The sequence below is a fragment of the Macrotis lagotis genome, chromosome 7, assembly GCF_037893015.1.
Source record: "Macrotis lagotis isolate mMagLag1 chromosome 7, bilby.v1.9.chrom.fasta, whole genome shotgun sequence".
Classification (NCBI taxonomy): domain Eukaryota; kingdom Metazoa; phylum Chordata; class Mammalia; order Peramelemorphia; family Peramelidae; genus Macrotis; species Macrotis lagotis.
In genome coordinates, this window is record NC_133664.1 from 213727476 (window position 1) to 213749054 (window position 21579).

At 34.1% G+C, this 21579-nt stretch overlaps 1 protein-coding gene across 1 annotated transcript in view; it reads left to right on the plus strand.

Moving 5' to 3' along the window:
• The window catches only part of DENND5B (DENN domain containing 5B), a 165965-nt gene extending 146096 nt beyond the window's left edge, over nucleotides 1-19869 (plus strand). Inside the window, exons 18-21 of the mRNA XM_074194791.1 lie at nucleotides 1826-1908; nucleotides 3066-3192; nucleotides 11217-11391; nucleotides 16121-19869. Coding sequence (XP_074050892.1) covers nucleotides 1826-1908; nucleotides 3066-3192; nucleotides 11217-11391; nucleotides 16121-16304 — 569 coding nt within the window. The 3' untranslated portion in view covers nucleotides 16305-19869. The remainder of the gene's footprint in view (nucleotides 1-1825; nucleotides 1909-3065; nucleotides 3193-11216; nucleotides 11392-16120) is intronic.
• The last annotated feature ends 1710 nt before the right edge of the window (nucleotides 19870-21579 follow it).

Genomic DNA, 21579 nt, shown 5'->3' on the forward strand with positions numbered 1-21579 from the left:
AGTTTTATTCTCTCATAGTCTTATTTTAAATATTGTGCAAACTCTTTTGCAAAGATAAATTCTTTAAAAATCCAAATTATCAAAAATCCTTAATTTTAGCATTATATCCAAATTTATGAAATGTTACTGCATTGTGAAATTCCATTCCCTCATTTAACCTTAATCTTTTCCTTTGTTGATCATTATTTTTTACTACATTTGTTAAATGAAAACTGTTGAAGACCCCCAAAAGTCATAAAAAGCATTTTGGAGATTCTCACAGAGCAAAGATATATCCACAGCATTCGAAGTTCTGAATTGTTATCACTCCATTTATCTATACAGATATTTGAGGTGAATGTATGAACAAATTTCTTTCAAGGACCTTATATTTCTCACCTGAAAAAGTAAAACATTTATTCCAGGGACCAGTATTCTGTAATGTATATAATGCTGGAAACTCAAGCATCACATAGGCTATGGTAGTAGGAAAACTACAATATTTTATTTAGCCAAGGGAGAAAAGTGAAAAAGAGCAGTTTTGCTATTTACTAAGCTACCTTAGAAAAATCATTTAACCACTTTAAGCCAAAGTCTAAATCTAGAAAATGATGATAGTACTATCTTCTTTTCCTATCTCCATGAGAATAAAAAACCTTTGCTTTGATCCATTTTTATCCTCTGAGACAAACATACTGATGGAATCTTGCCAGCTATAATTATAGTAGTGCAATTTCATAACGTACTTTGAAACTGGAATAATCACATTCTAGGGAACCCAACCTGCAAGCACAAATTGGAAAGTTATTAAAAGGAGACTCTAGGAGACTAGAATTTATTTTAAGTTTGACATGAAGGGCCCAGGAATACATTGTAGAATTTTATGACTCTAGTCTTACAGCCTTCACCCAGAAAATCTTGCCCTATCTAAGATACATATTTTTGCTTAGTGGCATACAGTCCATATACTATTGCATGAATTTTTTGTTGTTTTTTTAATCCTTGATGAAACAACTAACAACCTCAAAGATGCATGCAATCTTACAATGCAGTTTTCTTGGTGTAAAATGAAAGAAAACAGAATAATCGTAGTCTTTTTATGATTTTTGATTTTCCATTGATACACACACATATACCCCCTACATGGAGATGATGTAGGTGGAAGGAAGTGACAGTTGAAGTTTTCCAAGTATATCTCTGCTGATCAGATGGATTTGGTGGGAAGGAACGCTTTCTATATTGACTATAATAGAAACATCAGAAAGATATTTACACTATGCATCACTTAAATCTTACTCTTTAAATTCATATTTCAGTTATAGTTCTAATATATTTTGCCACAAATAAATAAGAATATATGCAATGTTTTCTCCATGCCATCAATTTCTAATGTAACTGAAATTCATCTCATTGAATTAATTGGTTGGCCAACTTTAAGGTTTATGGAATTTTAGGGAAGAGTAATTTTTATTCTTTTAATGTTACCCAGAATGACCTCTAGAATGAGAAAAAGAATAGAGGTTAGTATCATGGAAGGATTATTATAAGGCTATGGGAAAAGACTGAAATCTAGTAAGAAGGTCCCCAAGATTAGGGTAAGTGTTTTCTGTGAAATACCTCTTATCCTCACCTCTTATATGCTGATCTCACTACCATTTTATTTTAACATACTCAAGGCCTCAAGAGGCATAGTTCTGTCTCTACCAGTCCAGAATTGTGTTGACCAAGGTAACTTCTCCATGAGAGATATTTTCAGCCTGTTACAATAAAGTGTTTTGTGGCCCAGAAGTTTCTGGACTATACATTATTCTGCACAGAAATTCCATTCTTTTCATTTATCTTACAGAACCTAATGCTGGTCAGATTCAAGAAGGAATTGGGGAAGCTGTGAACAATATTGTGAAACACTTTCACAAACCTGAAAAAGAGGTATTTACATACTTTCACATAAAATTTTTTAAACAAGACTTTATTGTATTAAAAACTACTTTTAACTTGATCTTCCTTAAAAATCTCATTTATTGGGGCAGCTAGATGGCACAGTGGATAGAGCTCTGGCCCTGGAGTCAGGAGAACCTGAGCTCAAATCCGGCCTCAGACACTTAATAATTACCTAGCTGTGCGACCTTGGGCAAGCCACTTAACCCCATTGCCTTGCAAAAAAAAATATCATTCATTCCATTACCATATCTACAAAATGCAAATGGGTGCCAAATCTATATATCTCCCCCTAGTTTCTCCCCAAGCTCCAATTCCATATTTCAATTGCCTATTTGATTTATCCATGTGAATTTTCTACCAGCTCATAAAAGCCAAACTGAATTTATCACCTCCTGAACTATATCCCCCTGTCCTCAATAAACTTATCTCAACCCAACTTCCTTTTTTTCTACTGATGATTTCATCATTTTCCTGGAAGCTAGCTTTTATGTATCTTTTTTGCTAATCCCACTTCCCCCATATATAGTCATTTGCCAAATCCATTAAATTCTGCTTCAGCAAAATTTTTTGATTTTTCTCTCCTCCTTTCCACTCATACTGACACCATAGGTGTATCATTGTCCTATTATACAAAATATAATGACTATATCCTCATTGTTTCCTGGATAGAATATTACTTTCTTAGCTTGGAATTTAAAGCCCTCTACAGTCTGTTTCCCTCCCCTCTTTACAGCTTTATTTTACATTGCTTTCTATTACATACTTTGCATTCTAACTGTTCACTGTTCTTTCCTGCTGTTTCCCACCTCCATGCCAAGTCAAGTCATTCCCTGGGCCTGGAACACATTCCCTCTCTATCCCTACCTTTTGAAAATCCTTCTTTTCCTTTAAAGCGCATCTTTTAGGTGCTACCTCCTACATGAAACATTCTATTCTTCCAGTAGCTTAGGTCTTTATACATAATAGCCAGTTGGTAAATGTTTTTAATTAGTTTGAATAAGTGAAAATGCAAATGAACTACTTAATTTTTACGTTCAGACTTTTTAATAACTATTCTTAGTAACCAGTGTTAACACTTGGCTCATTTGGTTTCTTAAAACATGGAAGATGATGTACATTATTACTTAATACTGTATGTTCCACAGAGAGGAAGCCTTACCATATTGCTGTGTGGAGAAAATGGCTTGGTTGCAGCATTAGAACAAGTTTTCCATCATGGTTTCAAATCTGCTCGAATCTTTCACAAAAATGTCTTCATCTGGGACTTCATAGGTAAATGGAATGTGTATATGTATGTAAGGTCATCAGGGTTCTTAATGAAAAAACCCAAAGGTATAGGAATCAAGGGTGGGGAGCAATGGAAATTGGTGATAGGGGAGAGTTGTTTTAATTTGTAGAGTTTTTTTGTTGTATTTTGCTTTGGAAGGAAAGAAAAAGCAAGAAAGAAGGGGGGAACAAAGGAAGAAAAGAAAGAGAAAAAAGAAAGAAAAAAATTTTCTTATGTCCTTGTATTCTCCAGTTGACTAAAACATTGCCCACAATAATTGTTCCAGATCTTTTCTACTTTTTTAAAACCCTACTCCTTTCTCCTTTATGTTCAGCAGATGATCTCACCTTATATTTTACTAAAAATATTAAGTCTGTCCATTGTGAGCTCTTACTTATCCTCCTCTACCTCAAAATTATTCTCCATGTTTCTAATGGAAAAGACAGTTCTCTTTGCCAAGGATAACCATTTACCAGTCCCATCCCTTCCTACCTTCTCTGGGGTCTTGCTTGGTATTATCTATTTAGAGATTTGTAGTCAGGACACCTGAATTGGATTCCTACTTTAGACACTAGCTATATGACCATGATCAAATCACTTAACCTTTCAGAACCTCAGTTTCCTCATCTGAAAAATTAGGATAATAGCATTTTTACTATCTGCTTTAATAGTATTGGAGTGATTTAAGTACTTTACAAACCTTTAGGTATTATATAAATTTGGATTGTCTTCTACCAACAAACATGCTCAATCTTTCTAGCCTTAAAAAAAAAATCCTTAAGCTTTATTTAAGTTTTAAGTCATTTAAGTCATTTAGACATCGTGCTAAGTCGTAGGGATACAATAAATAAGCAATGCTTACTCAAAAGACACACACATATTCTAAAGAAGAAAATAAGGGCATATATGGTATTTTGTCCTTCATTCTCAAAGAAGACCATGACATCAGGCTTGATGATACCATGACAAGCACATGAATTGGATTTGAATGAGGGGGGTTTTGTGCTAAGTCACCAACCTTATTTTCTATTCCATAGCCATCTGGGTCCGGTGGCCAGATATGAATCAGGATGACTGGAGATGTCCCTGGATGCGAGGAAAAAAAGTGTATTCCAAGCATTAGAGATTTCTAGTAGAAGGACACAGAGATTAGAGGGAGAGAAATGCAGTATCTTGTATTAGGAATGGAGCGTTACTTTGACTGGATTGAAGAGTGTAGGAAAAGGAAGTGATGTCCAACAAATGGAAAGATAGGTTGAGACCAAGTTCTCAAGGGCTTCAAAAATTAAACAAAGGAGTTCACGTTTTAGCCTACAGGTTATAGGAAGTCATAGTCAATTTAGCAGGGAAGTGAAATGGTAAGATCTGTGTCAGATCTATACATGAGGAAAATCACGTTGACATCAGTGGAGAAACTTAAAGCAATGAGACTATTTATAAAAAAATTTTCAGTAATCTAGGTGAAAGGTGATAAAGGCCCATACTAAGATGTTAGCTGTGTGAGTGAAGACTAGGGATCAGTCAGTAAAGAATACGCAAGACTTGTCATAGATTTGGATATTCGGAATGAGGGAAAGTGAGGAATCAGGGATTTCACCAAAGTTGTAAACTTGGGAGTCTGAAAGAATAGTGGTGCCTTGATCAGAAATAGAGAAGTATGAAAGAGGGGGAAAGATGATGAATTTTTATTTTGAACATGTTAAGTTTTAATTGGCTACAATAAACAACATGTGATATAAGAATGAAGATCAAGAAATACAATAAGACTAAATATATAAATCTGTGAGTCATTCTGCATAAAGCTAGTTATTAAAATTGTGAAAGTTGATGAGGTTACCAAAAGAAAAATGAAGAAAAGTAGGGGACTTAGGACAAAGCCTTGGGGAACACCAATAATTAGAAAGTCTGGGTTAGAAGCCTTGCCATTTCTCTTTCTCCCTGATCTATTTCTAATCTTATTTTCCCTCCATTTCTCTACTCTTTAGATTCCAAGTACATCTAATGATTTTCACTTATTTATGCCTTTTCTGAAGCCACTTCTACCTTATGCCTTTTCCTTTATCTCTTTGAAATATTTTAAGACTCACCTTTAAGACTGCATTTAAGACTCACCACAGTGCTATCTCTCCTTTCAAAGAAAGTTTCCTTTTATCAGAAGTGATTTCTTAATCCAAATGTATACTTTAAGCTTATGAATATTTTATTTTCTTTTGTTTTTCATTAATTTTCACACATCTCAGCTCTACCACTAGATTTTATAAAGAACTCAGAGGCAGGAGCTGTTTTATTTAAAGAAAGCAATATAAACATATATCTCCCATTTCTGAAATGGTACATTTAGTAGTAGGCATACATATTTGTTGAATTAAGTTATCAGATAATAAGTTATTATTTGGATTTATAATCTTTCTTTGGACTTCCATTGCACAAGGCAGCTTATCAAATTGAGCTCTATAAGGAAAGGAACATGGCAAAAACCATCTCACCAACTTCCACTCTCAAGCTACTTCCCACTACCTATTTTTAAATCATTATTCTCTTTCCACACAAGCCAATTCTAAAGTGCGTATTAATTCCTCCCTCAGATTTGCTGATTGGCTTCACTGTAAGTATCTATTGACAGGATATGAAGGGTTGTAGAGCTAAAATATTGAAGTGGGATTTCTTCTTTAGTTTTTCGCTTTCTTTGTATTCCTAGTGCTTAGCACATAGTGCCTGGCACAGGTGCTGAACTCAGTATAGGTGCCAAATAAATGTTTATTAATTTGCAGCAAAGGGATACATCACCTTGGGTAGGACATTTTTTAGTAGCCACACTTTCTAATTTACTGTCCTCCTTCCTTTACCAAATTGATCATTGAGGGCAGCTAGGTAGTGCAGTGGATAGAGCACCAGCCCTGGAGTCAGGAGTACCTGAGTTCAAATCCGGCCTCAGACACTTAATAATTACCTAGCTGTGTGGCCTTGGGCAAGCCACTTAACCCCATTGCCTTGCAAAAAAACCTTTAAAAAATTGATCATTGAATGTGCAAGGTGCAAGCTGTTTGTGTGTGTGTGTGATGTATATATAAAGAGCCTTGCTGGTAGCAATTGGAGGGAAGGAAATGGTTGCCATTTTCCCAAATCTCAGTCCAATCCAATAAATGAAGGTGTTTTTAGCAGTCCTGTTGAAATAATGTGTAGCTAAGAAAACAAACCTCTGATAATTTATTACAAAAGTAAGAGTTTTCTGATTCTCATTACAGTCTCATATGAGTTCTGGATTGCCTTTTGAAGCCAATGATAATGTAATTCTTTCTGCTTTGGAGGCAGTATACCTTTGATAAATCAGAAGTAGTAGCTCTAGAAATATCATATTTCTATGACATTAAATAAACAACTAAACAAATTTCTGAAGCCAAGATTTATTACCCCTTTATTTGGTCTCTTAATATTTCAGCCTCCTCTAGGAACTTGTACCTTTAATAATTACCTCTCTTTGTTTCATCTATTTTTCCTTTTCCATTGGTGGCTTCTCCTCACAGATATGCCCAGGTCTCACCCATCCTTCTCTAGATCTTGAAATTATTTTTAGCTAACTTTCAGGCTCTTCTCCTTTTTACAAATCACTTGACTTCCATTTGCCTTAGTTTTCTTCTCTGCAAAATGGGTTTAATACTAGCACCTCCCTGCCAGGCTTATTCTGAGCATAAAATGTGTTCATATTTATACTTCACAAACTTTGGAATATCATATAAATGCTAGTAATTATTCTTCTTGTTATTGTAGTTTTCTAATGTCCTTTATACTTTATTTGCTTCTCTATTTCTCCATTCTCAGTTCCATTCTTTAACTGAAAATGCTCTTTCTAAGGTTAACAGGGTCTCTTCACTACATCCAATGTCCTTCTTGATTAGCATAATAATGCTTTTGATCATATCCTGTTCCTCAATACTTTCTTTCCTTGACTTCTGTAATCTATCTCTTTTACTTTTATTATCTGTCTTCACTGTTCCTTTTGCTGGACCATCATCTATGTCTCATCCACAAAGTGAATACAGATCTAGAAACTTTGCCCTGGGGCCTCTTCTATATCTAGATTCTTTTCCATAGTAATCTCATCAGCTCCCATGATTTCAAGTTACCTTTACAGATACTTCTCAAATCTATATATCCAAGCTTTATCTCTTTCCTGAAGTCCCATTTTACCAACTGCCTGGTGGACCTCTCCACTTTTATCCTATAGTCATCTCAAACTCAACCTTGACCTACACCTAGCAAAATAAGCAGTGATTATATTTATAGAGAGGCAGTATAACAGAATCAGAGTTAGAGATAGATCATGCTGTTCTAACCTTGCTTCCTTTTTTAACAGTATTACTAAAGAGATTGTCAAGAGAATGTTATAAAATAGAAAACCTGCATAAATTTAACAAATTTATCCTTACGAGCAACATGAAGAGATGCTGACTGGATACAATACAATAAGAACTGATTCAATGACTAGACTCAGAGTCTTTCATGGTTTAGTGTCATCTTGTCAAGAAGTCTCATATGTTATGGTTATACTTAACAAGGCACTTTTTGTAAGAAGCATAGGTGGCACACTCATCAGATTTTCAGGTATCCCAAAGCTGGATGGGATAATTATCAAAATGAATGCCAGAGTTAGGTTGTACAAAACATCTTAGGCTAAACTATTGGGTTGAATGTAATGTGTTGAAATTCAGTACCAAAATTCAGTAAAATTTGGGTACAAAAGGGAATGGCTTAGCAAACTGTTTTATATGTGTGTCATGGAACACTATTGTTCTGTTAGAAACCAGGAGGGACGGGATTTCAGGGAAGCCTGGAGGGATTTGCATGAACTGATGCTGAGTGAGATGAGCAGAACCAGAAAAACACTGTACATCCTCCCTAACAGCAACATGGGAGTGATGTTCAACCTTGAAGGACTCGCTCATTCCATCAGTGCAACAATCAGGAACAATTTTGGGCTGTCTGCAAAGGAGACTGCCATCTGTATCCAGATAAGGAGCTGTGGAATTTGAACAAAGGGCAAGGACTATTCCCTTTAATTTAGAGAAAAACAGATATCTTATTATCTGATCCTGTTACCTCTTAGACTTCTCTTCTCTTCTTTAAGGATATGATTTCTCTCTCATCACACCCAATTTGGATCAAGGTACAACATGGAAACAAAGTAAAGACTGACAGAGTGCTTTCCGTGGGGGGGGGGCAAGATTGGGGGGGGTTGTAAAACTCAAATAATATCTTTAATAAAAATAAATTTAAATCCAAAAAAAATTGGGGTACAAAAAATCAACTATATAAGTACTAAGTGGTGGAGACAAGATAATAGAGAAATTATGATGAGTTCTACTAGAGTTCAAGCTTAGTTTGAATCAGTTAAGAGAGGCATAACTTCTAGGAATGGGGAGGTGGTAATCCATCTGTACTATGCCTTAGTTAAGACATATATGGAGAATTGCTTTCACTTTGGTGCACCAGCATTTAAGGATATTGATAAATTGAAGTGTATCCATAGGAGGACAAACAGGTTGTTGAAAGGTCTCAAGACCATTTTATATGAGGATCAGTGGAAAAAAATGGAGGTATTTAGCCTAGAAAAGAGAAAACTTTGGGACAAAAATAATAGTGATCTTCAAGTATTTACAAAACCTTTAAAAGGGATTCAACTTGTTCTCTTTGACCCTAAAGAGCAGATCCGGGAGCAATACTTGAAAATTGCAGTGAAGCAAATTTAGATTTAGAAAAACTTCCCAACAATTAGAGCTGTCCAAAAGTGAAATGAGTCACTACTGCAGATAATTTATTTGCCTTTCTTAGAGTTCTTCAAGCAGAGACTGGATATTTACCACTTGCTGAGTATTTTGTAGTGAGTTTTGTCAATTATGGGTTAGTCTAGATGTTTATTAAGGTCTCTCCCGAATTCTGTAATATGTGCAAAATAAAACTTAATTTTTTTCCCAAATCCCATTCTTCCTCCAATATCTTGACCATATCTACTGATAGTACCAGCAACAATCATTCAGGTTCAAAACCTTAAAGTTACTAAATTTTTATTCTCCCTCATGACCTATATCTGATCAGATGGTACAGCATCCTTCTAGTTAACCAGGTTCAGAACCTTCTATTTATCATTAAATTTCATTCTCCCTCAAGATCCAATCTAATTATTTGTCAAGTCTTGTCCCATAGACCTGAGGAAGACCTGAGTTCAAATCCTACATCAGTGCTACCTTGAGCAAGTTACAGTCTCCCTCAGCTTCAGTTTCCTCATTTGTAAATTGAAGATAGTACCTGCCTCACAGGACTTTTGTGATGATCAAATGAAATAAAATATGTATAGTGTCTTACAAATACTAAAATACCATATAAGTAAAAGTTTATGGCTTTTATAATTTATAAGCTATTTCATATTCACAAATTCCATCTCCTACCTCATACTTTTGTATATAAGTGGCCCCCTATGCATACTTCCTCATCTCTACTTTAAAAAATCCCAGGTTTCCTTTCAAATCACAGTTCAGTATTTTTGTAGCTCTATCTGAACACTGGGTTAGATTTCCAAAATGGTGACTACAGTCACAAATTCAAGGATTCTCTTGAATATTCAAGAATACAAAACTGTAGCTCATAATCCCATAGACATAATTAATATAAAACCTTGTAAGAACTATAGCATCAAAACTTAATAATAGTCTAGAAAGATGTGCATGAACCAATGCTGATTGAAGTGGGCAGAACCAGAAGAACATTGTACACACAGCAACATTGGGTGATGATCAGCTATGATGGATTTGTTCATTTCAGTAGCATAATAATCAAAGACAATTCTAAAACTTTTGTAATGGAAAATTCCATCCATATAGAGAAGGAACTATGAAGTTTAAATGAAGACCAAAACTTACTATCTTCAATTTTTTTTATTTTTTATCTTCAATTTTTAAAAGTCGTCTTATGTGTTTTTTCCTCCCTGATGTTTTTTCCCATTTCAATTTGTTTTTTTCACGTGATTAATATGGATTTATGATTAGTGTGATTGTATATGTATAGCCTATATTAAATTGCTTTTTGTTGGGGGGGAAGGAAAAGATGGGAGAAAAATATCAAACTCAAAATCTTGGGGGGAAAAAGGATTGTTAAACTACTGTTGCATGTAGTTGGAAAAATACATTTAAAACATACATATATATATATATATATATATGTATATATGAATTATAGCATCACTCTATATCCCCAAACCTCAAACCTGGGTCATGCTCTACCAATAAATATATGCCTCATGGAAAAGGTTAGGACAAATTTACAGTACACTGGTAGGAGACCTATATACAGGGAACATTATGGCCAATGCAACTGACATCTCACCTGCCACAGCTATCATTGTCTGTTCCATTCTTCCAGTGACCTTATGCTGTCTCCCCTCAATTCCTGGGCACAGTATCTATGCTAGACAATTTGCACATGTGGGTTCCCTAGTTTAGCTCCTCTTCAATTTGAATCTTAATTGCCAGGACTATATTCAATGGAATCCATAGATAATCCTTCTTTCCTTGAAACTACTTCCTACCCTCCACTCTCTACCTGCTTTTTTAAAAAATCTATCAAAGGATGTGGCCTGTCTTTTGCCAGTCAATAGTTAGTTATTCTTTAATTCTATCAGAATTTACATTACTTCATAAAGGAATAACAGACAGTTTTTAACAGTTAGTTTAAAATTTTACATCTCCTCTTCTCTCATATGCTTTTGTCTTTCTGAGATTATTATATCAACTAGGGAGGATGGAATAGGGAAAATCAAGTGTTTCCTCCCTACTATGCTTTATACTTAGTGTTTATTTATTTACATACATTGTTATGTTTTCCCAGTAGTACATAAACTTCTTGTAGGTAGAGAATTTTTTTTTTTGGCTTCATATCCCTCGAGCCAGGCTCAAGAGCTGGCAAATGGTAGGAGCTTAAATTTTTACTGAGTTGAGTTAGCATTCCTTATAAGGGTGACTGTGACCTCTTTTTCCAGAGAAAGCTGTTGCTTATTTTGAAACTACTGATAAAATTGAGGACACCGAAGATGAAGTCCTTATTCAGAAATCATCCTGCAAAACCTTTTGTCACTATGTTGATGCTATCAATACTGCACCCAGGCACATTGGAAAGGATGGCAAATTTCAGATCCTGGTTTGTCTTGGAACAAGGTATATATCCAGGGTTTGGGTTTGTCTTTTTTAACCTGATCTATTTTCCCTTTTAACACTGGACCTCTGAAACTGTGTTAAATATACTCCCTGTCTTCACAAAATGTTCTATTTTTCTGTTCATTTCCATCTTTAAGTCAATATCGGAGGGGGGGATGAATATAAAATTAAAATATTCACTAGTTTTACTATATCTATAAAGGTTTTTTTAATTGTCTTTGTAAGGTAATAGAGTTAAGTAACTTGCTCAAGATCACACAGCTAGGTAATTATTAAGTGTATGAGGTCAAATTTGCTCTAGGTCCCCCTGTCTCCAGGACCAGTGCTCTATCCACTGCACCTTCTAGCAGCCCCTTTAAAGTATTCTCAATAGAGGACTGTGTAGGCTTTGTATAGTACATTGTATTATTCTTACAAATTTACTAACATGAAGGGATTTTTCCTGCTCTAAGAACATTCTCTTCTTTTTGAGAAATGGCCCTAACTCCTTTTATCTAAAATTAACACATAGGAACTATTCCATCCATTAGCTAGTATCTTCCCATTATTAGCAAGTAGAGATACCTTCCTATTAACAGGAAGTGAGGCACATATTTAATTTATTTTAATTTATGTATTTTGTTTTTAAATTCTCTGTGGGTTTTAATTTTTAAAATTATCTTAAGAGATACATTGTTAGATTACCCTAAAGCATTTCATAGAGGGCTAATTATATCTGCCTTGGACATAAATGTCATTTACTGGCTTCTCAGTTTGAATTTATTATTTATTCATAAATGGCTTTGGTCTCGGGGGTTAATTTAGGAAACATTGAGGATTATAAGGGTTCTTTTTTTCCTCCTAAAGTAATGAATGAAGCTTTTGTTTTGGTTTGGTTTTAGGATTTTTTTTTTTTTGCAAGGTCACACAGCTAGGTAATTATTAAATGACTGAGGTCACATTTGAACTCAGGTCCTCCTGATTCCAGGGCTGGTACACTATCCACTGTGCTACCTGAGACTGAAGTTTTGAATCTTCAGAACTCTTTATTATAAATGCCCTCTTTCATTTATAGTGTTTTCCAAGGCTTTTTGCCATAATTTTTCTCTTGTGTTTTGCTATTTCTATAGATATCTTCATCAGTCTGATTATTTGATTGATAGAAAAATCTCTGATGCTGACTGATAATTATAAAATTCTTTCAACTCAGACCCTGTTCTCCCAATGCAGCTAGGTGGTACAATGGATAGAGTACCAGCCCTGGAATCAGAAGAACCTGAGCTCAAATTTGACCTCAGATACTTAATAATTACCTAGCTGTGTGACCTTGGGCAAGTCACTTAACTCCATTGCCTTGCAAAAAGAAAAATGGATACCATCCCTAAAGGGTACTTTTTTTCATTTTTAAAGGTGATAGAATTAGTGGCAATGTTTTGAATGCCCATGGTCATTTGACAAAACTGTCCTTGATCTCTTATTTATGCCACCCATTTATACAAGTGATTCACAGTATCTACTGGTCAGACCCATTTTCAGGAATTTTATAGTACTGAAGGCTCAGACATATAGATCCCATAAATCTCTAAATAATTGAGGGGAGGAGAGGAAGGCAAATTTGTAACAAAAAAATTAGTTATTCTCAAATGAAACTATTCCTCAATGTTCCACTATTGGCAATGGCTCTACTATTTTCCTAGTAGTATCCTGTTGGCTAACTTTGGTACCCTTTCCCACTGACTTCAGAACTGAGCTAGATTTTTGTAACAATCAGCCCCATAGCTAGGTAATTATTAAGTGTCTGAGGCCGCATTTGAACTCAGGTACTCCTGACTCCAAGGCCAGTGCTCTATCCACTGTGTCACCTAGCTGCCACTGTCATTTCTTACAGTACAGTAGTATTCCATCACTATCATAAACCACAAATTGTTTGCCATTCTCTTGGTGTGAATTCCCTCAAATTCCAATGTTTTGCCACCACAAAGAAGGTTACTATGACTATTTTAGAACTTTTAGGTTCTTTTTCTTTTTCTGTGATCACATTAGTAAACAGACCTAATAATGGTATTGGTTCAATACAGTTTTATAATTCTTTTCATTTAATTCCACATTACACACCAAAATGGTTGTATCAGTTCACTGTTCCACCAATAATATATTAATGCCCCAATTTTTCCAATCTGATAGTAATGAGGCAATGTCTCAGATTTGTGTTAATTTACATTTCTCTAATCAATAGTGATTTAGAGCATTTTTTCATATGACTATAGATAGTTTGATTTCATCTAAGAACTGCCTGGAACTGCCTGCTCATATCCTTTGATCATTTATCAAGTGGGAAATGGCTCATAGTCCTGTAAATTTGACAAAGTTCTCTATATATTTGAGGTATATATTGATATACTTTTGTCCAAAAAACTATCTATAAATTTTTTTCCTTCTAATCTTGGTTACATTGGTTTTATACGTACAATTACTTTTTACTTTAAAGTGATCAAAATTAATCATAGATCATATAATGCTTTCTCTTGTTTATTCATATATTTTCCTACCCTTAAGTCTGATAGGTAAAATGTTCCACATTCTTCTAATTTACTTATATCATCCTTTATATCTACATTATTTATCCATTTTGACCATAACTTAGTAAATGGTATAAGATATTGTTCTTGTCCCAATTTTTGCCATTTTTCCAGTTTTCCTGGCAATTTTTACCAAATAGTGAATTCTTATCCTAAAAGCTTAAATCTTTATGTTTGTCAAACACATTTATTATAATCATTTATTACTGTGTTATACATATATATGTCTACTCTGTTCTACAGATCTCTTTCTATTTGTTAACCAGTACCAGATAATTTTGAAAATTACTGCCTTATAACATAGTTTAAAGGCAGATAGGTGACACAGTGATTAGAGTGCTGAAACTGGAGTCAGAAAGGACTGAGTTCAAATCCATCCTCAAATACTTACTGTGTGACCCTGGCTAATTTACTTGTCACAAGTCGCCTTGTTTGTCTCAATTTCATCATCAGGAAAGACGCCTGGAGAACAAAATGGCAAACCACTCCAGTATCTTTCTCAAAGAAGGACCCCCAAAAGGTTAAAGACACAACTTAAAAAATGTCTAAACAGTGACAATTAGGTGGTACAGTGGATAGAACACTGGCCCTGGAGTCAGGAAGACCTGAGTTCAAATATAGCCTTAGACACTTTTTAATTAAGAGCTGGGGGGGGGGGGGGAGCTGTGTGACCTTGGGCAAGTCACTTAACTCCATTGCCCCACAAACAACCAACAATAAAATGACTAAATAGCAACAATATAGTTTTAAGATCTGCTACTTCTAAACCTCTTCCTTTATAGTTTTTTCCATTAATTCCTTTGATGTTCTTGACTTTTTGCTCTAACAAATAAATTTAGTTATTTATTTTTTCTGGTTCAATAAAATAATATTTTTATAATTGAAATAGCATTGATGATGTAGATTAACAGGTAAAATTGTCATTTTTATTAATTGGATTTACCTACCCATGAACAATTACTATTTCTCCTTTTATTTAAATCTGCCTTCATTTGTATAAAAAATAATGTGTATGTATTTCCTGAATTTGTTTTGGCAGGTATTTGGGGTTGTCTATGGTTATTTCAAATGGAATATCTTCTACTATTTCTTATTGCAGGATTTTGTTGGCTGGCAATAAATAGAAATGCTGATTATTTATGTGGATTTATTTTCTATCTTGCTACTTTGCTAAAATTATTTGTTTTTTTATCTAGCTTTTTAGTTGAATCTCTGAGATTTTCCAAGTATATCATCATATTATCTGCAAAAAAGAGATAGTTTTATTACCCCATCATTCCTTCAATATTTTTTCATCTCATTGCTACTGCTAGCATTTCTATTCGATATAGGGGGAATGGGAATCCTTGTTTCCTGGGAAAGTTTCTAGATTATCCACAACACAAATAATGCCATTAGTGATTTTAGGTAGATGTTTTTTCTTATTTAAAAAAAAATTTCATTTATACCCATAGGAATGAGTGTGGTATTTTGTCAAAACTATTTACATATCTATCAATATAATTATATTATTTTTGTTACTTTTGTAATTGATATAATCAATTGTATTAACACTGTTCCTTTTTTTTGCATTTGATATAAATCTTGGTCACAGTGCATTATTTTTATGATATATTATTGTAATCTCCTAACTGATGCTTTATTTAGGATTTTTCCAGCTATATTAATTAGTGAAATTGCTCTATAATTTTCCTTCTCTATTTTTGCTCTTCCTTGTTTAGGTATCAGCACCATATATTTTTATAAAAGGAGTTTGGTAGGACTCCTTCTTTGCCTATTACTCCAAACAATTTATTTATTTAATATTGGAATGAGTTGATCTTTAAATGTTTGGTAGAATTCACTTGTAAATCCATCTAGTTTGGGTTTTGTTTTTTTTTAATAGGAAGCTCATTTATGGCCTGATCAATTTCTTTTTTCTAAAATAAGTTTATTTAGATAATCTATTTCCTCTTCTGTTAAACTAGTCATTTATACTTTTGTAAGTATTCCATTCCACTTAAGTTGTTAAATATATTGGCATGTAATTCAGTAAAATAACTCCTAATAATTGATTTGATTTCCTCTTCATTAACAATATTTTTTATTTTATTTATTCATTTAAAAATTATAATTTTTATATTTATTTTAACCTAACGGTTCTTTTGACCTCCTCTTGTTTTGATCTTTAGGGATCACCTTCTCCCCCAGTGGATTCCATTATTGGCTGATTGTCCTACCATCACTAGAATGTATGAGGAAAATGCTCTCTTACGAGACCACATGACTGTCAACTCCCTCATCCGCATCCTACAGACAATACAGGACTTCAGTATTGTCTTAGAAGGATCACTTGTTAAAGGAGTGGATGTTTAAACCTGGCTTTGCTGAAAGCTGCAGGTCTTTATTCTTTCCCTTTCCCAGCTTCTTTGTCTTGTTGGCCCTTCTCAGGCAAATGTACTATTGTGAAGGGGATGAAGATGTGTGTGTGTGTGTGTGTGTGTGTGTACATACACATTTGGCGTGTGTGCGCATGTGTATGCGTGTGTGTGTGTGTGTACACAGGCACAATTCTTTTGTCAGTGAAGTATCAACAACGAAAGAAACCTTTACATATGTATATATGAACCTACGAGGTCCTCTTTGCTATGGTAGTGAGTCACTGGAAGGACAGAGCATCCTCTGATCCAGGAGGTAACTTCCCACTATTGTTCCTTTTCAGAATTGTTGTAAAATTGTAATCATGGTTAAATGCTGTAATATAGTTAATTTGAACCTGAAATTTAGTATAAAATAGAATATTTTCATGTGTTAGGTTATGTAAATAAGCTATCTTCAAGAAATTATTAGTCATAAACTTTCTTAGAATGCTCTTCTGTCTAAAAATAAGTACCTTAATAAAATCAGGAGGGAGGAAAAATTAAATGAATGTGGGAATGTCAAGAAAGAAGTCAACATGTAAATACATTGTAAGTCCAATAGAATTTTTTTTTAGTTAATGCAAAAGAACACAGCAAGTACCAGTATGTAGCCATTGCCATTCTTGTAGCCTGTCCTTGTTAATATGAATGTAAACTGCTTTACCTAATGATATAAGTGATTTTTTTTCTTCATTTGTTTCTTTTAAGTTACAAACTTTTATGCATTTCAGTAGTGAGTCATATTTCAAACCTTTGGAGGAAATTTTCATGTCTGCATCTAATTGAAGATGTATATGAAATATTTTAAACACTGGACCCCACAAACTGCTGAACTAGAGAAATTTGTTTTACAATATAGGAAGATAATCTTTCTATAGTTTGGAAAACTCAGCCAAGTTTGACTTCACTCTTAGTATTTTTGTTCTTGTCATTTGTGTACTTTCACGGTGTCCCTCATATTCATTCTTTGTGTGGAACAAGTATACTGTATCTTAACAGCATTATCTAAATTCAGCAGTGATGCTTTTAGCCTTCCTGAGATAATCACAAGCTAAATATTTTGTCACTTCTTCCTTGTACTCAACCCTTATCCCCAAAATGAAGGGAAAGTTTATTAGAAAGGAAGTAGCTATCTTAGCATATCACAGCATCTCTGTGAAGGCATTTTTTGATGATAGTGCCGAAGATAATGGAAGGGTACAATTAAATATATTTCAAGACAAGCATCACATGGAAAATGCAGACTAAAAATTGTGGATAGAACAATGAACAAAGAGTCAGAAAAACTGGAAAACAAATCTTTCCTTAAACACTTACTAATCAGTGTTACTTAGTCACTTAGCTGCTTTCAACTTCAGTTTCCTCATCTATAAAATGGGCATAATAGTAGCACCTAACTCTCAGGGTTGTGAGAGTAAAATGAAATATTTGCAAACATTTAAGTTAGTTAAGAATAAATAGAGTTTGACAGTTCCTTTCTATTTTTGTGTTTTTATTATTTTTATTTATAGTAATGGTAGGTGTATGATTTCATTAGTTAACTTGGATTAACAGCTAGTTCAGTTATTTTCATCTCAGCAAGCTTTAATGGATCTGAATGATCTCTTTTCCCATATCACATCTGATTTGGAATCCTAGTTTTTGCCATTTTGAGGAAACATTGTCCAATCCTCTTAGGTGTAGTATAATAGAAAAGAATACTGGATTTAAGAGTTCAAAAGCTGGCTAATGAATTTGGTACCTGTATGACTGAGTTTCTCTGGACCTCATTTTCCACAACTATAAAATGAAGGAATTGAATAAATGACTTTGAGGGTTTTCACTTCCAACTCTAAAATCTTGTGAATGAGGCCCAGACCAAGTGAGTTATTCAAAATGTGACTGAGAAATAAAGATATAGTTAGCCCTTCCAGTCTCTTACCTGTCTTAGATTTTTTAGCAAATAATAAAAGTATATTGCTTCTTCCTAGAACCTTCATTACATACTGTATTAATTTAGGTAGTTCATTTAGGAAATATTCCATCTAATGTCACCAAGTACATAGTGGAAAAAAACAATCTAGCACTTTAAAGTTTGCAAAAGGTTATCTCATTTGATGCTCCCAAAAACCCAGTAACATAGGTGCTATTTTCTCTATTTTTACAAATGAGAAACCTGAGGTTTCTGAGTGACTTGCTTAGGATCACATAGTTATTACTAAGTGTCTGAAGCCAGATTTAAACCCAGGTTCTCCTGACTCCCAAGTCTGGCACTCTATCCTATACTACCTAAAGGCTATATCAGAAATACCATAAATAAATTTAAGAGCACAGTACAAAGTGGAAAATAGAAAAATAATAAATCAACATTGCGGTTCTATCAGAAATGGATTGTCAGGGCGGCTAGGTGGTGCAGTAGATAGAGCACCAGCCGTGGAGTCAGGAGTACCTGACTTCAAATGCGGCCTCAGACACTTAATAATTACCTAGCTGTGTGGCCTTGGGAAAACCACTTAACCCCATTGCCTTGAAAAAACTAAAAAAGGAAAAAGAAAAGAAATGGATTGTCCATGATGTCCATGGTTTCCATAGTGATATCTCTAATCCTGCTGCTGATACAGAACCATGTGGATATGATAGACATCCTTCTTTCAAGTAAAATCTGTTACAATTGTCTTCTATGCCTGCCTATTCACTTGCAAGTATCAGATCAGTCTTGTAACTTATCAGTGATTCTATAGGATCATAAATTTAGAGCTGGAGGGGACCTCAGAAGCCATCTACTGCTACCCTCTCATTTTATAGATTTTAACATGTACCCTTGTTAAGTGACTTAACAGAAATAGAATTGAAACCGAGGTTTTTTGAATTTAGAAGCTGTATTTTTCTCTGTTCTATTTTAATTCAATATTCATATGACGATCTTCTTAAACATGCCTTGTGCAACTAGAGATTGTTAAATCTGTAAAGGACTCAAGGCTTCTGCTAGTCCTACCTTATTTTTGAAGATAAGAGAACAGGGGTCTAAAAATGTTAAGTTATCCATCCATGTCATATGGCTAATTAGTAACAGAACAAGGTCTCTGATTTCAAGTCTCCTGATCCCCACAGTAAAGACAGGTCTTTTTTAATGTGATAATAGTGATAGTAGGGGCGGCTAGGTGGTGCAGTGGATAGAGCACCGGCCCTGGAGTCAGGAGTTACCTGAGTTCAAATCCGGCCTCAGGTACTTAATAATTACCTAACTGTGTGGCCTTGGGCAAGCCACTTAACCCCATTTGCCTTGCAAAAACTAAAAAAAAAAAAAAAAATAGTGATAGTAGTATATTTGTTTCCCAAAAGAATTCCCTTCTTCATTCCTCTACCTCCTTGGAATCTATGCAGTTATACAGTATTATTCACCCAAAAAATTGCACTCATAGAATCATTACAGATAAAATGAAGACTAGAATAGAAAAACTAGATGATCTTGAGTTTGTAGATAAAACCTAGGATTCCTGGGCAATATGCTTCTGAGATTTTACCTCTACATTGAAATGCAATATCTAGAAATTTCATGGCAGTAAAACTCCAGCTAAATGTTTTGTTAAACCTCATGCAGGTGGGACTAGTAAGTAATGCAATCTTTAAAATATATATATAGGCGTCCAGAAGAGAAGGGAATCTGTTGCATTACTTTATTTTGTGTCACCTTTTTTACTTGAAAATTCATCCTCATCTATATATTAAATAAAATGGCTGAAACCATGCTTAATATTTTCACATAATGGCAGCTAAAGAAGAAAATATTTTTAAATTATTCTTTAGGAAATATTCACTTTTTAATTGAAAAAAATACACATTGTCATCCTTTAAAGTGTAAGCAAAATCATTAGTCCCAAAATTGGAATGCTACAGTTTTTAAGACAATCCTGGTTATTACCCAATTACCATAATACTATAGATGACTTTTATCTTGTTTAATCTGTGCTTTGGTGGATGTGCTTATAGCTTCCTTAAAACAAAAATAAAAGAATAGATAATGTAAGTTTCACATCTACCTAGGAAGCAAGTTGTACAAAAAGGTGGAATATAGAAAACATAGACTTCCCTAGGATATAGAGAGCATTATCCCTCACACTGGGAAAGGAAGTAAAAGTAACAGTCTCTCTACTTCTAAATCTAAAGTCTCATTTTAAATGATGATACACAAGTTTATCAACTCAATGTTAAATTTTATCCACAATTTTTAGCCTGTAGTCCATACTTTTAACACTATTATTTCTTAAAAGAAGCAGTTTTTTTAATTGACTTTTTTCATACCATATAAATATGTGGAAAGTATTATATATCTAATATTCCCTTTTAGGTAATAAAGCGAGAGAGAGAGAGAGAGAGAGAGAGAGAGAGAGAGAGAGAGAGAGAGAGAGAATGAATGTGTTGTATGAGTGTGATCATGATACCCTTTTGGGTACATTGAAGTATAAGGCAGAAGTTGAGTACCTCCACTTTCTGGAGGAATATTTATTTAACAGGACTGGAAATGTCTCATTTCATGATGAAATTTCTCCTTTATGACACAAATTATTGGATTTTCTATAGGTTATTTTAGTTTTGAGGTTTACAGAACCTCTTTCGGCATGCTGAATATTACAGTATTAGTACACCTTCATTGATTAAAAATGGAGTGTCAGGGAAGGCCAGACCCCTTCTCTTTTATAGAGTTAATCCTGTATCCTAATAATTTTTGTGATTTCAAGGTCTGTCTTACATAGTATTGTTATATTATTCTGTATTGTTGAAGAAAAGTGAGAAAATTATTTCATATCCCTCATTTTCTTTAAAGTATGTATTTTCAATTTCCTTAAATTCAAGGTATATATGGTTCTATGGTATATAAAGACTCATATATTGAGGACTCCCAGCCTGAAGTGTCAAGTGGAGTAAATGATTGACTATTCAGTATGATCTGAAAAATCTGGAACTTGCCCCAACATACCTGTCTGATCCTGATGCTATTGCCTCAAATTCTTCCATTAAAATGTGTATACACATGTCTGGTAAAGGTAATACACAAAGCCATTAATCATATTCCTTTCTGGAACAAGTAACTTGCAGAGCAATATGTGAATTTTTGGTATATAGAATAGGAGTGTTGTAGAAGAGATAGGAAGAAAAGATTGAGATGGACAGAAACATGTCTAGGCTGGACATGGATTCACTTTAACTTCTGGTAAATAAATTCTTGTTTTCAAACAAATAAGGTTATGAAA